Raw genomic sequence first — 22,160 nt, 5'->3', positions numbered from 1 at the left:
CCAGTTTGTTTTAATCCATAAAAAGGTCATTCACAGAGGCAGGTCTAAACCAGAACATTCATTCCTGCTTAACAAGGTTCTTTTTGCATTGCACAAGATATGAAAACCAGCTGATCAAAATGCAGCCAAATTGAGACGTGGTTTTGTAAGGCAGGAAGACTACAATGTGCCTTTCATCCCTGAAGGATCCCTTCAAGGTGTGTAAGGTATACACATGTAAAACTAATGAAGTGCTTCCACACTTGGGTAGACAGTTGCAACCAGTTGGATCAAGGCACACTACAAAATGCATATTATATAAGCAGAGAGAAGAATTTTGTCAAAAACTACCAAATTCCTGACATCTTTCATTGGAAATGAACAGTATGCAGAAACTCTTTACAGTTGTTTTTAAAGTTCTCATCTGAACATCTACATGCACATACAGATTAAACTGTACTAAATTCAGTATTTCCACCTTCAGAGGGATGAAAGGTTGGTTCAGTCCTGCCCAGATTCAAACCTGTTGTTCCAAGAAGTCTAGGTGCTTAGATGCCTAAACCATCCTGAGTGGATGGTATCTATAACTGACTAGCTTTCAGCTCAAAAAAAAAAAAAACCAAAAAACTGCTGCTGACATCAATGGTTGTTGATGTGTTTTCTCATCAGAAGTTTAGGTTTAAAGTATTTGCACAAGGTTTGGCCATTATATAAAGGTGAGTTGAAGAAAAAAAATCTGTTTTGTCCAAAATCAAAACACATACGTCCTCCTTCTTTTCCTTTTTCTTCTTCCTGGGGTGAGAGTCAGATTCCTGGGAGGGGGCATTGAGCTCGCTGGAATATTCTCGTATTAAGACTTCAATGGCCCCTTTAATTATCTGATCTCTTCTCTTTGTTTCCTCATCCAGTGCTTCATCATCGTCATTTGTCGTCTCTGGTCTGGAGTTCTAAGGAAAAACGGCAAAGTAACAGGAATCAAGACACTGAGTATAATGGCAGTTTTATCAGAACTTCACCTTTGATCATCAACATTTATGCCCATATAATATTTACTACAAAAAACAAAAATCCTAAACCAAAAAAAGACAAACAACCCCAAACAAACCACCACACAAAAATCAAATCACCTACAAATAGTTGTCAATTGCATTATTTCAGTTCGGATCATTTTCACGCTGGCAATACCATATTTACCACACAGTTACACGTGGAATGGCTGCAGAGAGCAAGTGTAGGATCACAAAATAAAACGGAACAGAAAAATGGTGATTAAGGCAATAGACAGGAAAAGAGTGAGCGCAGGCACGCTCCCAGAAAGGCAACCACTATAGTTGCAGCTCTTGATCAAAAGTTTTGCCTTGTATATTCCAGAACTTCCAAGTCATTTCAACAGCAGTTCCTCAAAGCCTTCTACTTAAGGGCCATGCAATACAAATGCCTACCTACAACTTTCAAGCTGCAACCTGTAACAGCAAAACTATATTAAAGAAACATCATTAGGGAAAACATTCCTTGCACAACAAACTCTTTTTCTAAATTACTGTTGATCAAGTACTTTGCAGTTCCTCATCTTTTTGCCCCCTTCAACCTTGTAGAGAGGAGAAGGAACACAAAGAAGTGCCTTTCACAAAAGGTTACATGAAATGGTAGAACGATGATCTGCACACTGAGCCAGGTAGCCCACCTCTTGATCCCCTCAATCTTTTAGAAAAATGGAATCTCACCTGAGAATCCAGCTGGGCATCCCGTCAAGCGATAGGTGGTGGGTGGAGTGAGGGGAAGGGAAGGGTCTGATGGAGCAGCAGCTAAGAATGAGGGGGAAGGGAGGATTCAGTTGGAGCTGAAGAAGCTGCCAGGCCAAGGAGGAGCAGGCTGAAAAGAGCTAGAAGGCAGTGACAGGGTGTGGAATTGAAGAGGTCCAGGGAGAAGAAGTGATCAGGGAGAGGAGCTAATTAGATAAAGGTTTGCTTGGTGTGTGTCTACATGAAATTGTGTTGTAGTGTACATGTTTGATTTCTTAACCAAAAATATTAAAGAAAAAAGTTGCAACTTTTGGACCCAAGTGGCACCAGCGCACCAATGATGGTATGAAGCAGATATTGCAAGCAGTTCAATTACAATACACTTCATCAATACTCCTCAGCCCTTCCAGACTTTCTCCGCACCACCACAAAAAACAGCGCAAAAAACCAAACCGAAAAAAACCTAACAAAAAACATGGAGCTAATCTCATTCTACAGTTCAACAGAAAGAGTTCATACCATTGTCTTCAGCAAAGCCATAAACAGTACCCTCCACTTCATTACAATCAATCCCCCAGAACTGATTGTAACTCACAGGAGGGCTCACAGAAAACAAAATTCATGAGAGATTTACAAGAACTTCACAGATATTTTAAGCTTGTTTACAACATCAGCTGTGAAGCACAGTATCACAGGTGATGCCAACAGGAAACAAGGAAGTATGGAATGAAAAGGGCAATCAAATCAGACCCTTACCCAGGCTAACAGCTAGTATGGTACTCCATTCAAAGCCCATGAACTTTGCACCCTGCTTTACTAAGCCACTGCATTCAACCCCACACACTGGGAAGGCAGTCAAAGATACATCAAGTCCTTCAAGTCATCATTATGCCTCTAGTTCTGTTTAAGTAATATGAAATAAAAGTATACTTGTGTTTCCACTATATTCTACATACACTTAAGAAACATTCCAAACTGGAATTTTAAAAATTTACCTGATATAGTGTGATTAGTATTTGTAGTTTCCTAAACAAAAGCCTCTTCTCACTTTCATTTTACAGAAAAAAATTGTTTTAAGAGCTATTGTAAGGCACATGCAAAACTTTAAAACTGTTATAGACCAAGCTCAACAACTTCATTGTGGTGTGAAATGTATTATTTTAGCTAAGAAACAATTAATTTTAATGCAAATTTGTCAATTAACTATCTTTGTATCTCACAAGAATTCAAAATATCAAATATCTGCAATTATTCCCTAAGAGATCCTTAGCTCTGGAAGGAATGGTACTGAATGATCTACTTCTTTTCCTTTTTGAAGATTTGTTCCAGAAGATCATCAGTGAAGGGGAAAGAAACTTCAGTTCTCTTCAAACATCCAATTTACAGACTGACACAGTAACAACCACTTTCAAATTTTATACACTTTCAAGAGTTTCTACACAAAAATGAAGCAATGGAATCATAAGGTACAGCACTTTAGAACGAATTTCAGAATTAATTCTAGAGATGCAGTTGTAGCTTACAGGTAAGTTTGAATACTATGGAATTAAGAGCTTACAATTCTCTGCCTTTCAACATATCTTCAGACTCATTAATGTGATTCTGGCAAAATCCTAAAATGAATTAAGGGCAGAGACAAGAGCAGAAACTAAGAAACATGCCTGAAATCTGATCCAGTGAGTATGTTACATCGACACCCTACCAAAAGAATGCAAATCACATTTATATACATACCCCATTAGATGCCTTTTTCTTTGCTTTCCATTCATCTAGCTGAGCCTTTGTCTTTGCATCAACTTTGACTAGCAGCTTCTTCTCTCCAATCTGGAGGTCATGGAGTAGTCTCAATGCTCGTAGTGTGGAATCTGGTTCTTTGTACTCACAAAATCCAAAGGCTGAAATGGATGATTAAAATTAAAAAGTAAAAGTGTTAAGGCTCTTCAGGTGATTTACTCTGTGTAAAAAAAGTGTTTTGAATCAATAAAGTTGGAACATAAGCACTCCCCTTTTAAAAGCCAGGAGTACACATCATAAAAACTCAGAAAGTTCACTTACTGCATTAATCTTTGATGTAACTAATGGTGTAGTAAATAAAGTGAAAGCAATACACACATTGTAGGTGCCCCATCCCTGGAAACTTCCAAGGTCAGTTTGTATTGGGCTCTGAACAACCTGATGTAGTTGAAGATCTTCTTCCTCATTGAAGGAAGGTTGGACTAGATGAATTTTAAAAAGGTCCCTTCCAACTCAAACTATTGTGTGATTGTGTCTGTACATCAAAGACAATTGTCCTTTGACATAGAAATGCATTTTACATGATGTACATAGGGCACCTCAGGTGGATTTGCAATTGTCTGAAGACCAAGGGCATCAATCAACAGCCCACTCTTAACCTAGAGAGACAGGTATTTCAAACTAGGTCTCTCACAACAGTTACAGAAAGTTTTAAATCAGAAAAGCATTTTATGAGAGCAAAATAAATTAAGTTTGATATATAAAAAAAAAGCTGAAGGAACTGAATTACACCCTTAAAAGATTAAAAAAAAAAAAACCAACCTAGGAAGATATTAAAACATCAGCAGCAAAAAATAGTAACCAAAATTTTTTCCCATATCTACTGGAGAAAGGCCACAAGAAAAAATAAATCAGTTCAGTTTGACAAGGGGGAAGGTTAACTTTACATCAGGAAAACCTCTTTAAGAGAGAAGGACAATACACATTATTTGAAGTGACCGGTAACAATGTTGCAACAGTAGACTCCAAAGTCGAAAGTGGCAAACCTTCCTCAGGGATGGTTTACAACCTCCTCATTTAGTCTCAGAACAGAAAGATGAGCAAAATTAGACCCTCAACATTTTCCCACTTAATGTTTCTCAATTTTATTCTTTTCACTCTCTCCCAATTCCAGAAAATACTAGTTCACTAATAGAAAGTATTTAGCCATTATCTATCATATACAGTATCTTAAAATGTAAAATTATTAAGAATAGCAATGTGCAAGATATTTAAAATGCCACCAGGTAATAAAAACAAGAGTCTGTCTGTCTAGAGATTTTGAAAAGTATGAACAGTTACCTTGAAGTTTTCCAGATGCCCCTTGCACTCTCTTCCAACTCAAAACCAAGCCACATTTCTGCATTAAAGATAAACATTATTAAACATTATTTTATATTCAAAACATTACAAAAGCTTTTTTGCAAATATGACAAAATTAAAAAGGGTAAACACTACCAAAAATAAACAAGGTCTATGTTCAAAGACATCTACAGCATAAAAAAATCTGTAGTCTTTGCTTACTGACTTTCAACTCGAGCCTAGTGGACTGCTATTCCAGTGACCGGGAATAGCTCTGCTTTTAGTACATATCCAACACACTGCTTGAGGGTCATTACTTCATTCATCAGCCTTACAAGCAGTCCACTGTACTTACTGCTAGAAGCTGCCGTATGAGCATGTCTGAGGCCTTCTCAGAAATGTTGCCTACAAAAACAGTGGTAGTGGGACCACAGTTTTCATCATTTTCTTTGTTCTTTAAGCCAGGATGGTCTTTTCTGACTCCCAAATGCTTTCCAACCATAGATACTGTGGTAGGAACTAATACCTAGAAAGAGGAGAAAAGGTGGTAAAGCATTGGATTGCTTTGTTTCTTTATTTAAATCCATAAGACAAAAGATTTGGGCGTGCACATTTATTTGAAAATTAAATTTTCATATGAACCTTCGTTAGGCTTACAGAGTAAGACACCAATAAGCAGTTTAGGCCTTAACACTTTAAACAACATAAAAAAATTGCCATTTTCTGGCAAAGACAGAAAACAAAAGGTGTATCTGAAAATAGCTACTGGAAGGTCTCAAGATGAGCATACAGTAATGTTAGGTATTATTTCTTATGTAAATAACTAATTTGCAACATTTGAGTCACTGGGAAGTTGAATTACCTTACCTAACAGTGTAAAAAGCAAGCTGCAAATAGAAAAGTAGTTCTGACTCAAAGGTTTCAGTGGACACAGTACAGGTCTCCAAGCTTTCACACACTGAATAAACACTACTGCTTTATTTAATCAATACACTACCCAAAGCCTCTTTGGGTTAAAGAGCAAACATCTGTAAAATAACTGTACAGAGATAGGCACGTCATCTGCTCCATTTTGCTGTACTTCTCTCCTTCCCCCTAGCATTTAATGGTACATATGCACTGAGTCTCTCTTCTCAAAATACCCTTCAAGTGTCACTTAATAAAAATTACTTTATTCACAAAACTAAATAATTCATTTGTTCCAGTATTCTTGTCTTAAATAGATTGGTTACCATGAACATATCCTCCAGCAGGAGATAGTACAAGCTATCAAAAAACATCCCAAAACAATTTGTATTTTGGGGAGATTTCACTTTTGCAAAATTGCAGAAATGGTAATTCGTCTTGAAGCCAAGAAGTAACCTTTGCATTTTAAAGAGCGCTTCTTTCCACCCCAAAATCATAAACCTCCTAACTAGAAATTACTAAGACAGACAGAGACCTTTCATTATGCTCTTCCATAGATGAGTATTACATGCAACTATTCCTTTCCCTGCAAGATGGAGAAAGAAAGCTTATGTGTAAGCCTGTCAAAGCACATGCTTTTGTCAACTCAGCAGTGCTCCATGATGGTCTTATAAAACTGGATGAGGCAATCCCCTAGGGTACTATCTTAGGGCAACAAACTCAAGGGCAAGAGACCTGAAATCTCACTGATTTAGCTGTACTGCATGTACACACATGATTCAAAGGTAAAGCCTAAACCAATGTATTTGAGACAAGTACACCTTCCTGCAAGAACAAAAATCGCTTCACCTTTGCAGTTAACTTCAGACATTACTTCAAACTTTGTCTAGGTCAGAAATTAGCATAAAATTTGCATTATAGCTGCATTTAAAATGAAGCATTTCCCTTCATAGTAGTATTCTGATGAAATAGAGCAAAACAAAAATACTGTTCACATCTACCAAGTTTTATTCTCCATACTTACAGTTGGAGCAGGAGCCATAATGCCCATTGGTACAGGAATCATAGGGGTCCCTGAGAAAGAGAAGACAATAATTTTAGTCTGCCTTGTTGAGATTACTAATGAATACAAATGAACTGACTGCAGATACATCTCAAACTAGAGAGCAATTTTGGTCAAATAAGAATTTCATAGTACTGACCACCAGTAATTCCTCAAGCACTCAAACAACGTCTAGGTACACTAACATACCATGGGCACCCAGGTTTGCTTTCTCATATTACCATTTCAACTTTGTTTGTCACAAACAAATCTATTTTCAGATCATATTCAAACCACAATATTGTTCTAGAAGGTAGAACCAGGCAGGGAATTCCGTAAATAGAGACCAAAAGCAGCTGATGTCCTAGAGATGATAATTCCATTCCTGACTTAAACAATTCACACAGCACAATCGATTCTGCATATAGCTTAAGGATGAAGTCCTCTAGAGAATGGCATCGAGCTTCATGCTACTATTTATGGAATAGCTTAATAAAGGCAGCATAAAAAAGTCTCAACTGAGAAGCTCCCTACCTGCTGAATACTTGACTGGCAGTCTCTAACACTTAATTTAAAACAATATATAAACAGATGAAACCATGTGATACCCCTCTTTCACAGTACCAAGTTCAAGCTCTAAGTACTATTATGTGAGGCAATATTTGATTGTAAGAGAGGCTGTTTATCTTTCCATGCCAACTGCTAGAGAAGGTTAAATATATTAAGTGAGTGGATTTCATCAAAACTACTTCTTAGCCAGTAAAGACACTGAGACTCAAGAACAATGAAGTAATCTCATGTCCTTCACAGAAATAGCCTGTAGAGATACTTTTTTTTTTATTCCACAAAAATCTTTCATCTTTTTTCCCCTCTCAATCCTTCCCTTTTGATCCTTCCCTTCTCCATTTTTTTTATATTTATAAAAACCTAACTAAACTTCTGCAACCTACTGTTCCTGGACTTGTCCCCCCGCTTTCTCTCGTGTGTAGTCCTGAAACAGCACTTCTCAGACAGGAGAAGCCTCCTCCCTCTTCAGCTTTCTCCTCACTCACTCCTGTTTTGTTTTTATGTTATTTTTAAAATTTATTTTCTCTAGCACTCAATCCTCTTCCTCAGTCCCTTCATATGAAAGTCATACTACCTCTTACCCCTCCAAGCCACTCAGAGAAGCCAAAGTGTATTGCTCTCTCATGCTCTCAGTTTTAATGCACCATGGCATCTCACAGACTGTAGCAACTGCTCCCAGACAAGACTCTGGTCGTCCAGCCCTATAACTATTACAACTATGATTATCACAATAATTTTAAAGTTACATCTCAGTAAAGGATACTTGTGTTACCACTGACAATTCTATGAAACTATCAGCCCAATGCTCAGTAGAAGCCAAAAAAATCCACTGAAACACTGGGCATCATCACCAAACATACTGACCACAGGCATAATTTAACTGCTACACAAAAGCCTGGTGCACCTACACCTTTGACAACAGTCTACAGACCTGGTCTGTGCAACACAAGAACATCACCCAGCCTCAGCCTGAGAAGAACAACTACACGACTTAGCTGGTGAAGCAGCTGCTTTAGTAGGAAACACTGTACACTCTGAGACCTTCAAGTGTGGAGGTTTGGAAGCAAGGCATGGAACATGGCTAAGGTGTACAAAACCACAATTCACCTAACTCCCACATCAGAACTGGGGCAGGAGAGGGACACTAAGTAGGTAACGTGTTTAAAGACAGAAATAAGAGAGCAGCACTTTACACAGCAGTTAAGGAACTTCTCAAATTTGGTGTGAGAGGTGACAGTGGAAATGGACAGTATCAGCAAGGTCATGAACACCAGGCCCAGAAAAAGATAAAGGACAAATGAGAGATCATATCCTAAGATCCTTAATGCTACAGTTGTATGAGGGAACAGACTGAGAGGGCAGGTAGGTGTACATGCTCATCCAAAATACTATCTTGTAGTCCCACTGCCCAGACAATGTATCAGCCTTTATGGACTGCAGGTCTAACCCATTATACCATTTCTGACATTCAAACTGGAATTTTTTACATCTTAACGGTATCCAGTAATCTTCAGAGATGAAAAGAGTTATGAGGATCCCCTTCGTATCAAATCTTCCACAATGAGATGTGGAAATGCTAGAACTTCCTGTTTTTAAAAACCATATTTTTAAGCAAAACAAAACACCTTCCCTAACTTCATTCTTATAAAAGCAAACTACTGTAGCTGAAACTTATCAAAAAATTATAGGCTAAACATGGAGTTTTGACCAACACCTAGTGAAATACTCTAAGCCACTGAAACTGTGATCTTATGTATGGAATAAGTTCAGAGCAGACTTTCATAAAGTCTCCGAAGCATTTTCAACTCTACTGATGCACTTACACTAAGAACAGAGATCCATATCCTCTATATGTCAAAATATGTTGTCTGCACAGGTGAAAAAATCATGTTTCTACTCTGCAGAGAATTTTACTCTCACCTGATACCAGGCTTCTCCACTATTCAGATTCCTAATCCTAACAAAAGACTACTTATATAAAAAGTCAAGAAAACAAAAAGATCTATGTCACAAAAATGTTAAGCAGCAAATTGTTCAGGAGCAGAAAATTTATCAGGCATTTTAAAATATTTGTCAGAAAATTATTTTTTAAAGTATCTGATGTTTTACACTAGAATATATAAACTGAAGCTAGTAAAGATAAGAGGTACGGTTTTAAAATTTAACCTGAAATTTTTGATGGTAGGATGCTATCTGAACAAGAACTCTGCCTTAGTAGAAAACAGATAATAGCTCATAGATCTGATGAAAAAAGTTTAGAAAAATAAATGCAAGTAAAGATTAGCTTGATAAATGGATGTGCAGAATCTTTTCGTAGTTCAGTCATTTCGGTTTTGAATGCCTTTATTGTCTACAAAACACTCCTGCACAACACAGCTTAAGAAGGTATTTTCTGCAGCCCTTGTGACAAATTTTAAAGAGGTAAATCTGATGCATTCCTTTCTCCCACTCACTCTGTGGCCTCCTGTCTCCAGTCACCATCATCCATATGGGCAATGTACAGAAAAAAAGTGGTTCCAGATCAACAAATTACAGCCTCAATACAAAAAAAAGAGGCTGATCTTACAGATGAACAAAGACAAAAAGATGGGAATAATTTTGTGAAGACCAGAAGGAATGAAGAACAGTAAGTTTGCAAGATGTGTGGAGGAAAGTACTTAAGATGCAGAATAAAAGAAAGTAAGACATAAAAAAACAGAGAAAAATAATGCAACAAGTTGGACCTTCTCTGAAAGTTACTCCTGTATTTTCACATTACATGTACTCAGTTTACCCAAGAGTATCCAAAGGCTATTACAATGTGTGAAAGGAATTGAAAATCACAGTCTTCTGTCAAAACAGTGGCTCTTAGAACACCTAACGTTAACAAAAATCACCACTTAGCTTCAGTCTTGGATAAAGGTGCAAGACAAAGTCCAGTATTGTTTCTTATGGTCTCATTTCAGGTCAAAAGTAAACAACTTTTGGTAGACTAAAAGGAGCTCGCTCACATGACATGATCAGTGGACAAACTAGAAACTCAATTGCAATGTACACAAATCAGAGTTTTGAAATACATTAAGAACCAGGAACTTTTAAAACAACTCAGAATAATAAAAGGAAATTTATTTCTACAACACTTCCATATACTAATATAACTTACCAGGAGGTACAGGTGGAGGAAAGCCAGGAAACTGTGGAGGTGGGATCCCAGGGGGAAGCGTCGGGATTCCCATAGGAGGGCGATTCAAATGAGGTGGAAAAGACATTCTTGCAGTCACAATCTGCCAAAAAAGACAGAAAAAGAAACTTGTACCTGTCAGTTTCCAAACATGAATTACAAAAGCAGTGCAAATGATAAGTGTCCATAACTATTTTAAATCTTTATTAAGGACATTCAACTATTTTCAACTTTTTTTCCCCCAGTTGTTCATTAAACTACAAAATGTAGTAGACAGCACTTCTAGAGAAGTGTTTCAGAATGAAGAGAAAAACAAAACTGTATCTGATTCCTGCATACCAACAAAGAGCACTTAACAGTTTGTACAGTTTCTTTAAAAGAAAGTTATTTTTGCAGTATCTGAAAGCAAAATTAATCTTGTAATACATTTTCAATAAAGAAAGTAGAGCTGTTGAAATGATCACAGACAACATGACTGTAGCACAAGATGAGATAACTGAGACATCCCAATGCTCAGTATTAATGGGAATTGTATTTACAATGACACTGAGGAGATCCCTAAATTCTAGCACAGAGAGAGTTAAAAGCTTGGAAGAGGGTCCTGTGATCTATTTTTAACTTCCCAGTCCATAAATCTTCTATAGCACAACTTGGACATTAGCCCACGAGCTAAGAGTCAACATGCTACCATGGAGAGTAAAGATCGTTTCAACATCATTCACTATTCAGATAGTTATTATTACGTGCACGTTACTGACCCTGAAACAGACACCACCCAGTAGTAAAAACTTCAAGATCACCCTCAATGCAACTAAGGAGGCACGCATTCTTGCTTCCAACTTACAAATTTACAGAATCTTCAAAAAAGACTGGCCTCAGTCGGTCACTGCTATTGCCGCTGAGCATACACGTACATTCACACGTGTGTGTGAGGAAGCACTAGAGGAACTGCAAACACACTGACTGGATCATGTGGACAGGAATCACAAAGACACAGTATCAGAAGAATCCAGATAGTTGTCCGCACAAATATTTGCATTTCTCACTGGACTGTACAGACTGCCTTACAACCTACAGTCCTGCATCTTCACTGCAAATGCTTTCCAACAAGGCAACTGTGAGTCAAAAACTAAGCAGATTGTCTTGAGAAAGAGTTACAGTAAGCAAAATTCTAAGACATACAACAGATCTGTAGATTATAACATGCCTTCCTAAAGGCATGAACACAATGGCAGCACTGAACACACAAGGAATGGGAAACAAGTTTTGCAGAAGACAGATGTGCCTTCCACACATGTACAAGAGCAAGGCATTAATGACAGTCCTAAATACCAGAAGTAAAATCAGTACTCTAACATATTAGTAGGTACTTGGAAAGAGCTAAAAAATTACAAGAGAATCATGTAGGAAAATTCTATTCCCCCAGACTCTGGAAACAACTATGAGAGATAAATGTATCTAGTGGACTGGAAAAGATAAAAAAGAAACCCAAATGTATTTGGTAACACCTCTGAACATCTGAACTTATTTATTCTGATCTAAGAACATATATATAACCCTATCACATAATTAATTCAAAACCACACTTACAACTACATCCAATGATGGCATTCATTAATTGGCCTCAAAGGGCTTTTATCAACACCTCACCAGGTAAAACAATGAACACTTCTGTGACAAAAGATCTAAAATGGCAGAAGAAAGAAGAGAGTAAATGCAAGCATTCTTCCAACAGTTCAATAAAGATTTTATGTAATATAAGAAACATAAACCCTCCCGTCTCTCTTATACTCCATATGCATTTTTAAAACTGCATAGGCAAAGGTAGCAAAGATGTATGCCATTTTATTTCTATAAAAACTATTTATTGTCTCTTCAGACTATGTGCACATCAGAGCTGACATTAGTCTAGAATCTGAAACTTGGATGGTATGGAAAGGAAAAGAACTCCCTTATCTGCCTTGGTATCACTATTTGAAACTTTCACATGCCAAAAAAAAAAAAAAAGGCACAAAATTAAGATATTTAAGGCTCTCAGTCCTTATATATATTGGAAGCTGATAGACAGCCAGACAAAATTCAAAGGTGTTTTAGGGTAGATGGTGCAGCAATAAGCTACTGGGTTTGAAGCAGTTCTAAATAGGCTACAACAGTGTCATACCATCAGAGTTACACAAGTCGTTAAGGAGTGGTCTGTAAAACAAAGAACAATTGGGGAAGTAATTTTCCAGGCTGCCTGTAGATGCAGTCCCTGCACTTTATCTGAGCCACCATTTTGGAGAAGCAAATGAAAAAAAGCCTAGGGACTAAGAGGTGAAACAATTTGTTGAATTAAAAGATGCTGAAACATACTGTATTCAATGGATGTTACATATGCACACAGGAGAAACTGGTTGGTTTTTTGTTTTTTGGGTTTTTTTTAATTTAAATTTTAAAAGCAAAGATTCAGCAGCCAATAAAGTTATTATTTACTGCATAAAAGGAACAAGGTAGTCAGAAGAGAACAAAACTAGTCTTTCAATCTTCTAGTTAGATGATGTGAAACAATTATCTGTAGGGCTTCAACAATCCATTTCACTTGAAGCACTCTCTTCTTTCCCCTCCTCCCCCTATATTTGTACAATTATTTTTAAAGCTGTAGAAAGCTGCCCTATTACTGACTTAATTCTTGCATGGACCGATCCTAGCACCTCTACCGCCTGGGACACTGAAGATCAATACCAGAATTAAAGAAAGCCTTGGTCTCTTTCTCACTACTATATGTAACTACTAATGTGAAACCAGCAGACAGAACAGTTTAATTCTGTTTCCATTATGAAAGCCCTCAGATCAACAGATACCAAGATTGAAACTGCTCACTGGAGAAGTGAGAGATCTGGATGAGAGAGGAAGATGCAACAATGAAGGGAAGTGCAGAGCACATTGTTTTCTGTCAGGAGCTACAGAACATACTGGAAATGTAGACACTCTTCCAACAGTCAGAGGGGCCTCTGATATCAAATTTCTAAACAAGTACAAACCAAAGGTTAAGCACAAAAAGTTAGAAGATGCTAAGCTGGATCTAGGTAGAATACACTTGTAGACACCTCAGAACAGTATCTCAAACTTCTCTGCAGACTGTCCTACTACTCTGCCAGTACTCAGTTCACTGATCAGTGTCTGATACATTCACTCGTCTCAGTATTCTATATGACAAACTTCAAATTTCCCAGATTTATTCAAATGTGTAAGTAGGGAACTAAATAGTCCTGAGATATTTTTAAAACTTCTGTTGCTTGCAGAAGTATTATCTCAAGTGAAACTGAATGTAAGCAGCATTCTTGACAGTTGCATTTTAACTAGTAGCTTTTTAAGCAAGAGAGTAATTTGAGTGAATATTACAGTGGTCACAAAAATACCAGAGAAAGAAAAGCAGAGATCAACTAGCCTGATGTCACTGAAAATACTGAAACAATGAAATCTTTAGCCCCCACAATGATGGATTTGTGTCAGGTCTCTGCATGCAGTCAATTGAGGCTACATCTGTGGCAGCAAGCAGGCCAATGCAACAGGAGCAAGTCTGTTAAACAAAACTAATGGAGTTGAGGTAGTGATGTCCACACTACATGTTTTGGGGTGGTTCACCCGTTTGCATGTAAGAGTGCATTTTGCAATATATTTTCCTCCAAAAGGAATCTAGCTCATCCACTGAAGTAGTGCAAACCAGTGTGAAATAAAAGTTTCCCAAGTGATGACGACTGTGAGACTTCCTTCAAGAGCACATCCTTGATCCAAGTTAACACAGTAAAGTAGGTGCAAACGTTATTAAGCCTTGGGCCATTTTTGTAAGCTTACTCTACACAGACCCAGCTCAGAAACAGCCCAAGCTACTAACTAAAGAAGCGCTACATAAATACAGCTATAATATTTCAGGTTCAACTTTGGCCCAGAAGGAGTTCGGTTGCTTTCATACACTGCAATTCTGAGCTAATAAGTCCTGGTGGAACCAAGCGCCACGAAGAAGAATCAGCTGCACCAATCTTCTGAAGCTTGAAGAGAGTACAGGGCTATCCACGTGGTTCTAAGGTTTGGTAAAATCCACTGGGACTTGTTAATTCTGTCTTGGTGCAATCCCTGTTGGGACAGAGTTCTGTCCACTAGGAGCACACTGGCTGACGCACAGCAAAGCAAGTGCACAGGGCTGGCCTGAGTGCTGGACTCAACTGAGACCACACAGAACTCACAATTACTATGAAACAAGGGTCACCATCGTTCAGATATTGCTGCCCTGTTCTTCTTTATTACCTCTGACTCCCAAAAGTCCCCAAAAAAGGGGACTGAGATTGTACTAGTCTGGTTACACTGTTAACGTAGTAATTTTTTAAAAAACCATAATATTCTTTAAGCCTTCTGTTTTATTGATTGACTTTACTTTTTAAAAAAAAGTGTGAAGAGATATATCATAAACAGAATGTAAATTTAATATAAATTGCTGCTAACTAATGTATTTTAAACTGACAATTCTATCTCAGGGCAGCATAATTCTACCAGCATCAGAGGATTAATATCCAAAGGATATTCTTACTTAAAAACTTGCAAAACATCTTCACCATTTTCAAAACAGTTAATTCCCCATGTAAAACAGTTACAAGAATTACTGCTGTTATACTAAGCAAAGCTAAAATTAACTGTAAAAACCCTCAAGTCTTAATGTATAAACAAACCTCATGTGTTTTAAGACTACATAAGGAAGTATTATAAGAGCAGTGACAGTACGGCTGATTTAGTCTGACTTCACTTTATCCGATTTTACTTCAACATTTTCACAAAACAATTCTTCTGCATAACCAGAAATCTGTGCACTTAGTCAAGAAGAAGTTGTACAAAACACCTGTGCAGGATGGCCCCACAAATAAGGGAGCAATAAGCCCAAAACTCTCCTGAAATTTTTTTTTTTTAATGAACTCCAGTCCAGCTTTGATTAAGCTATTAAAATTTAGATTATTCCAAGAATGCCTGCCAAAATCCACATCTACAGTAACTGTGTAACATTACCCTATTTAGTAACACCGTAGAGTTAAAGAGCTGTTACACCAAGACATTTCACTGGTATGTCCATATGTTTCATTGAAATGTCCCTACAGAAAGGCTTTCACACATAAAAATGTTCTTAATGCTTCTTAAGAATTAGAGTAATTCCTATTAAGAATTGTACAATGTTTTCACGTTTGAATTTAATGTCAGTACCCAAACAGCAACAGAGAGTGAATAATCACTTCTTCTAATGTATGACCAAGTATTTTACCCGCTTTGTGTCATGAAAGGTGCAGCTGAGCAACAAAAGCATTTTCAGAAGCAACTGGCAAAACCATATGCAATAAACCAATCTGTTAAAGTCAGTACTATCAAACAGACTTTCGCATCAGTCTCTATGTGATGCGCAGATATTTAAGCCATTTAAAAATAAATAGTCTCCTAGTTTGTCACTCAATGAAGATGCTGTTCATGTTACTGTTTATCACCAAAAAAAAAAGCTCCCTAAAAGAAAAATCATCTATTTCAAGCCAACTGGTTTTCTCAGGGAAAATGACCACTTTCTCAGACCCTACAGTTTTCTCCAGAATTGCCTGCAGGTTAAGCAAGGGTTAAATGTTAAACACAACAGACAAAGGGAGAGATAAAACATATTATAGATTTCCCAAGTATATTGATTTCTGAAAGAAAACCCTAGTATTTTCTAAAGCTCGTTTTTCAGAGGTGATCTAGAAAGTATTCAAAACCTGCCACGGGATAGTGCATCCCAAACTGTTATGAAGCAACACAAGAAGCAACACGTTTACCTAAACCAAAAGCTCGGTCCAAAAACCCTTTACCTAGGGATCCATTAAGTATGCCATCAGTACTTTAAGATATTTGATTTAGGTCCTAGTTCTGTGCCTCTGCACCCATATAAAGCCCCCATCAAATAAATGATTCTCCATTCTAACTTGGTTATTAACTCTTCCCCAAAACATAAACCTGGCTGTGGCATTACAACGTTTATGTGAATGGGCACTCAGAGGCAGAGTAGAAAAATGAGAAACACTCTGTACAATGCCTCTCCTTTACTGGGAAAGTAAGAAACACTCCTGTTCTTCCTCTTAATTTGCTCTGGACCACCTCCATAAATGCTGATGCAATACCTGAACCAATGATTTCCTGCCACACAAAAAAGTTACAAAAACCCGTGTGCCTGCATTTTAACTGGAATGGACTGAGAACTATCCAACTTTTGAGATTTTACTTCCTGTAAACCCGTTTAAGAATTACAATTGAAAAAAAAAAAAAAGTTATTTGTGTTCAGGACGTTCCTTGTGTTTAAACAAAACCCTCCTTTCCTTCAGGCAGACAAAGGTCTTTTTCTACAGTGGAAAAACATATCATGAGAAAAACATGCAGTGTGCACATACAACTATTACTGACATGGTTGAATCACTCTTGATTCCTTTATGCACGAGCTGCTAACACGTGTTTTAAGAACATCACACAACCCCCCCACCCCGCGTCCTCACTAAGGACAATAACTTCTCTGTCGCGATACCGTCGAAAATCGTTCCGTCGTGTGAGCCGTTTCCCCTGCGTGGAACAGTAAAAATCCCACCCACAGCCCAAGGCGGCCTGGCCGGGGTATGAACGGCGTGGGGTGCCGGCGAAGCTCGGCGCAGGGCCCGATCTCGGCTGTACGATGGGCTCCCGCCCCAGCCCCCGCGGGGCCGCTCCCGCCCCGCCCGCCTGGGCCGGCTCTGGGCCGGCGGAAGGAACTCGCACGCGTCCCGGCGGCAGAGGAAGGAGCGGGCCCCGCAGGCACCGCCCCGAGGCCGCTCGCCCGTCCCACGCCCCGACCAGGCCCGAGCCGCCTCCCCAGCGAGCGCCCGCCGCGGCCCAGCGGCCCCGGCCGCCCTCCGCCCAGCAGGCGGCCGAGGCGCCACCGCCGCGTACCCCCCGGGCCCCCCCCGTGCCCCCGCACCCCGGCGGGTCTCACCCTTCGCTGCGCAGCGGGATCGGCGGGATCGGGGGGTGGCGGGGGGCGCTGGGCCGGCCGAGGCCCCGCTAGGCCGCGAACACACCGCGCTCAGCCGCTGCCGCCGCGCCGCGCGCCGTCATGTGACCCGCCCCTTCCGCCACCGGCCCGGCATGCACCGCGCCGCGCCACCACAGAGGCGGCGGTGCCAGAGCGCCCTCCCGCGCGGCTGGGCTGTAACGCGGCCGACCATAGAGCGGCGAGGGATAGAGGGGCAGCGGGGAGGGGAAGGGCGGGCGGACCGCCGCCATCTTTGGTGCGGGCAGGCGGAGCGGGGCCGTGATCCGGCCCCGAGTCCGCCATGTTGAGGTCAGGCGGCCCCGCTCGGGGCTGGGGCGGCTGGAGGCCCTGGAAAGCCTCGGGAAAGCCGCCGGAAAGCCGCCGGCTGTGGGTGTCACCGGCTCCACGCCTTCCTGGCAGTCCTCATGGACCACTCGGCCAAGCTCTCGGGCCAGGCCGAGCTACGACCCGGTCGTGACGGGCTGCACCACAGGCACAGCCGCGTGGTAAATACTCCTTTTGCTTTTAGCAGGCTGTTAATAAGGAGAGAACACGTATTTTAGCCATGTTCCGCAAATTTTAAGGGCCTAAAAAGCTACAACGAAAAGAAGTCTTGCAGCCAGTAGATGTAAAGATACGGAACCACAGAATAGCTTGGGTTGAAAAGGACCATAAAGGTCATTTAGTCCAACCCCCCTGCAATGAGCAGGGACATTTTCAACTAGATCACGTTGCTCAGAGCCCCATCCCAATCTGACCTTGAATGTTTCCAGGGATGGGCTATCCACCACCTCTCTGGGCAACCATCTCTGCCTCACTATCATTGTGAAAATCATCTTCCTTGTAGCTAGTCTAAAGGTACCCTCCCTTAAAACCATTGTCCTGTTGCTTAAAAAGCTGTTTTTGCTAAAAAGCGAGTCCCCATCTTTTTTGCACTCTTTAGGTACTGGAAGGCTGCAGTAACTTTTCCCTGGACCCCTCTCTTCTCCAGGGTGAACAGTGCCAGTTTTCTTAGCCTTTCTTCATAGAAGAAGTGCTCCAGCCCTCTGATCAGCCCTCTCCTGGACTTGCTCCAACGGGTGAATGTCTTTCCTGTACTGGGGACCCCAGAGCTGGATGGAAAACTGCAGGTGGGGCCAGAGCAGAGCCGAGGGGCAGAACCCCCTCCCTCAGCCTGCTGGCCATGCTGCTTTTGATGCAGCTCAGGATATCGTTGGCTTTCATGGAAGGCTCTATCTGCTGAAAAAACCTAAGGATTTACAGAGCAAGAGCAGCAAACACTAGTGTCTTAGGCAGCTGTAAGCTCATCAGAAAGATGTCACTGTGCTGTTGGGCCTAGCCATGGTCTACAACTGTTGGTTTCCCTCACCTACTTCCACCGTTTAGACTACAATAAAAGACAATTTAAAATATACAATTTCCCACAACATTACATGTGAGACAGTAATTGCTGGAGTCACTGGAGTAATTGCCAGTGATGGCAAGATTTGCAAATGGAAAGAGGAAGTGACTGTGAACGAAAGGAAGGCTATCTCACAGATGATTATGAGGTAGACCACAAAATAAACATACGTGAATGAAGTTGTTTAAAAAAAATCTGTATTATGTTTTCCCCTGTTTAAGGAAAAGTGCTCAAAAGAGTAGAGTTGAATGACAAAATTTCTTCCACCTGTAATGGCAAGAAAAACATTTGAAGCAGACTGACTTCTTCAGTGCAAAGCAGATTAAAACTATCTGGCTGATGTCATATATGCTACTGAACAGTCAACAACTGAGCTGGAACAAAGGTCCTGTTCATCGCCTTGCTTTACAAGATGATGATGTGTAAGGGTAAATATTTTAGCAGTAGCGTATTTAAGAAATACCTCAAGTTTGAATGTAATTCCTTCTCCCAATCAGAAACAGCCTTTTTACTTTTTATTAATTACAGCTTATTCCAAGCAGCCTTCATATTTCCCTTTAACTAACACAAATTTTGTTTAGCCAAATAGCCTCCAGTATCCTTCCTAATCAAGGAAGAAAGCATCAGAAGTACTCAGCAAACACAGCTACTTTCACATCTTTCCACTTTCTGCTATAAAATTTTAGAATTACCTACCACTAAACCTATCCTGTTATCTTTTTACCCTTCAGTTATGCAACTGAGATCCCTTTCAGAGACTGACCGCACTTCACTTTATTCAGTTCCTTGCTGCAAACTCCAGAGTTTCGTGCTCAAGCCAATCAAGAAGAGTGCAGTAGATGGCTTTTAGTATTAAGGCCAAAATCAAAAGAGATGGGTTTTATGTCTGCAAATTGTTTTGCATTTCAAGCATCAGAGATCATCCTGAACGTGTTAGGCACTTCAGGGTACAGAGGTCATATTGTTTCTAGACTATGCATTTTAAACACTTTATATATATATATATATATATATATGCCTTTCAACATTGTAAATGTTTTCTGGTTATGGTTCACAGTTCCAGAATTGTGTGTGGAAAGGATCTGCCACAGTGGTGAAGGACAGTGTCTTCATAACACTGTGACCAGTGATTGGATCCTGCATCCTTATTGCCTATCTGCTTTAACCAGTGCAGGTTTCTCTCTCTTCAGCATATGCCACGTTACTCTAATGGAAATCAGTAAAATTTGTTTTCAAGGAACAGATGGAGTTGATTTTTGACATATAACAAAACCAAATCTATGGTTATAAGGAGGGCAATTAAAAAGAGAAATTAAATCTACTCTTCCTATTCCAGGAGGAGCAGTGCTGCAGTTTTACTAAGACAGAGAAGTAGGAAACAGTGGGCAATGAAGGTTTAGGCTTTATGCAGAAAGTAATAACTACTTTGTACATTTTGTAATATTTTCAACAGAGTAGCCTTCAGGTGTACTTTTTTAACACACAAAATCAACAATCACATTCTCCTTTTCTTCCTCATACCCTTTAATAACTCCCTCAATCACATTAACAGTTTAAATAGAGCCACTTAGAGGAGTATCCCTTAGATGCCAAACTCAGTGATTGCATTCCTCGGCTCCTTGTGAATAGCACTGGGAGATTAAAAAGTTTCTATCTCATATGTATTCATTATATACACTTTTTAGAATTTTTTTCACTCCAAAGACATTTAGTTCAGCAAAATTTTATTCGATAGATGTCAGTCTATTTAGTTAATCTTTTTGTTTACATTTTTATGCATAATACTGAGTGAAAATACATTATCATAACAGTATGGAAGAGAACAGGGAAGAGAGTTACTGTGCCAACCTTCATTCATTCACTCATCATCACTCAACTGCACAGGAGAGAAATCATATAGATGCCTACACAAATATATATAGTAGAATCTAGTAGAAAAAAAGTACTTAGAGCATGGTGCTTATATGGTTGTGCCAAGTTTGTGGGTTTGGTCCTTGTATGGGCCAGAGTTGGACTCGATAGTTCTGGGTCCCTTCCAACTCAGAATATTCTGTGAATATTCTGTGATACTTAAGCAATACACTTGAATTCTGAGAGGGTCTCAGTCACTCCTACTGTTAGGAACTTCACCAATGCCTCATTTTTGTGGTAATTGGACCTGCTGACTCAGTTTAGTGAAATGATAGTAGTTCAACTTAGAAAAGGTAAACTTGCAACCACTGCCTTCTACATGGATATCCAGTTATGTAATTTGGCTCCCTCTTGAAATTATTTGTCTATAACCAAAGCAGGGGACCAAAGAAGGGGCACTTTATAGCTGCCTGTCAGTGGTTATCAACGTGTAAAGTCCACTGAAGGGAAACAGGGCATATCCTTCCTGTGGTGAGGTAACCATTAGCATTCGATCCAAGCATCCAGCCAAAAACTCCTGCTCCTTTAGAAGAGAAATTCCCTGTGTACTGGCTATGCTACAACAAAAATACTGTTGCATATTATCTAAATCATATACTTTTGTATACATGTACAGCCTATGAAAAAATAATTCATCATTTCCTTGTAGAACCGTACCTGTTCCAGCCAGTACCATGAGCCAAAAGCTCGCTGGAGCTATTACTGGCCATGGTTATTTTCTCACCATGCAGTTCTATTGACCATTTTTGTCTGGCATCCACAACCCATTCCCACAGCTCTAGTTTGTGACTGTGAATCTGCCATTTTTTGGCAGGTGTGTGCCTGTATTTCAGATGTCCATTCCCTTTCAGCTAAATAAATGGCAGCACTTCACCCACTGGTTGAGGCTACTGTCACGAAAAAATATAAAAAAAGGTCACAATGTCAGTGTCCGGTGGCTCTCCTTGTCGAGACTTCGTTTAAACCCATGAGAGCCAAGTGGACACCGTGATCCATTCATCTGCCAAACCTGGACGCCTTGTTGCTCTCCCGGCAGTGGGAGGAAACAGCTTCGCTCTCAGACCCCGCGGGGGCTATTTACTCTCCTCCGGCGCAGCTTCTCGGGGGACCCAGACAGGTGCGAGGCGGGGATGGAGAACGAAACGAGGGAGCAGAAAACCCCGGGGCCATGGCAAGGGTCTGGGGTACCGCCTGCCCGCCGAGGGCACTGCAGCGACCGCGCCGGCGGCGAGGCCGGGGCGGTGCGGCCCCCCGACTACAGCTCCCGGCGTGCCAGCGCCGCCCCGCCCCTGCCGCCGCCTTCCTGTCTCCGCGGTGAGAAAATAACCCCGGAGTTC

General features: G+C 40.2%; 1 protein-coding gene across 3 annotated transcripts in view; it reads right to left on the bottom strand.

Moving 5' to 3' along the window:
- Positions 1 to 17,588, bottom strand: part of RBM25 (RNA binding motif protein 25) — a 33,777-nt gene extending 16,189 nt beyond the window's left edge. For 2 of the 3 annotated variants that reach the window (XM_050335593.1, XM_050335595.1), the window contains exons 1-7: positions 17,472 to 17,588; positions 10,454 to 10,574; positions 6,727 to 6,776; positions 5,152 to 5,322; positions 4,797 to 4,854; positions 3,456 to 3,616; positions 744 to 926 (exon numbers count right to left, since the gene is read on the bottom strand). In XM_050335593.1, the coding sequence (XP_050191550.1) occupies positions 744 to 926; positions 3,456 to 3,616; positions 4,797 to 4,854; positions 5,152 to 5,322; positions 6,727 to 6,776; positions 10,454 to 10,559 (729 nt within the window). In that variant the 5' untranslated portion in view covers positions 10,560 to 10,574; positions 17,472 to 17,588. Of the gene's footprint in view, positions 1 to 743; positions 927 to 3,455; positions 3,617 to 4,796; positions 4,855 to 5,151; positions 5,323 to 6,726; positions 6,777 to 10,453; positions 10,575 to 17,030; positions 17,051 to 17,471 lie in introns of those variants that run through there. The other variant, XM_050335594.1, reaches the window with a different exon arrangement.
- Positions 17,589 to 22,160: the final 4,572 nt, after the last annotated feature.

Source organism: Myiozetetes cayanensis, unplaced genomic scaffold (genome assembly GCF_022539395.1).
Source record: "Myiozetetes cayanensis isolate MyiCay16 unplaced genomic scaffold, myiCay2020 scf6-25, whole genome shotgun sequence".
Classification (NCBI taxonomy): Eukaryota; Metazoa; Chordata; class Aves; order Passeriformes; family Tyrannidae; genus Myiozetetes; species Myiozetetes cayanensis.
This window is presented reverse-complemented; position numbering and strand designations above follow the sequence as displayed.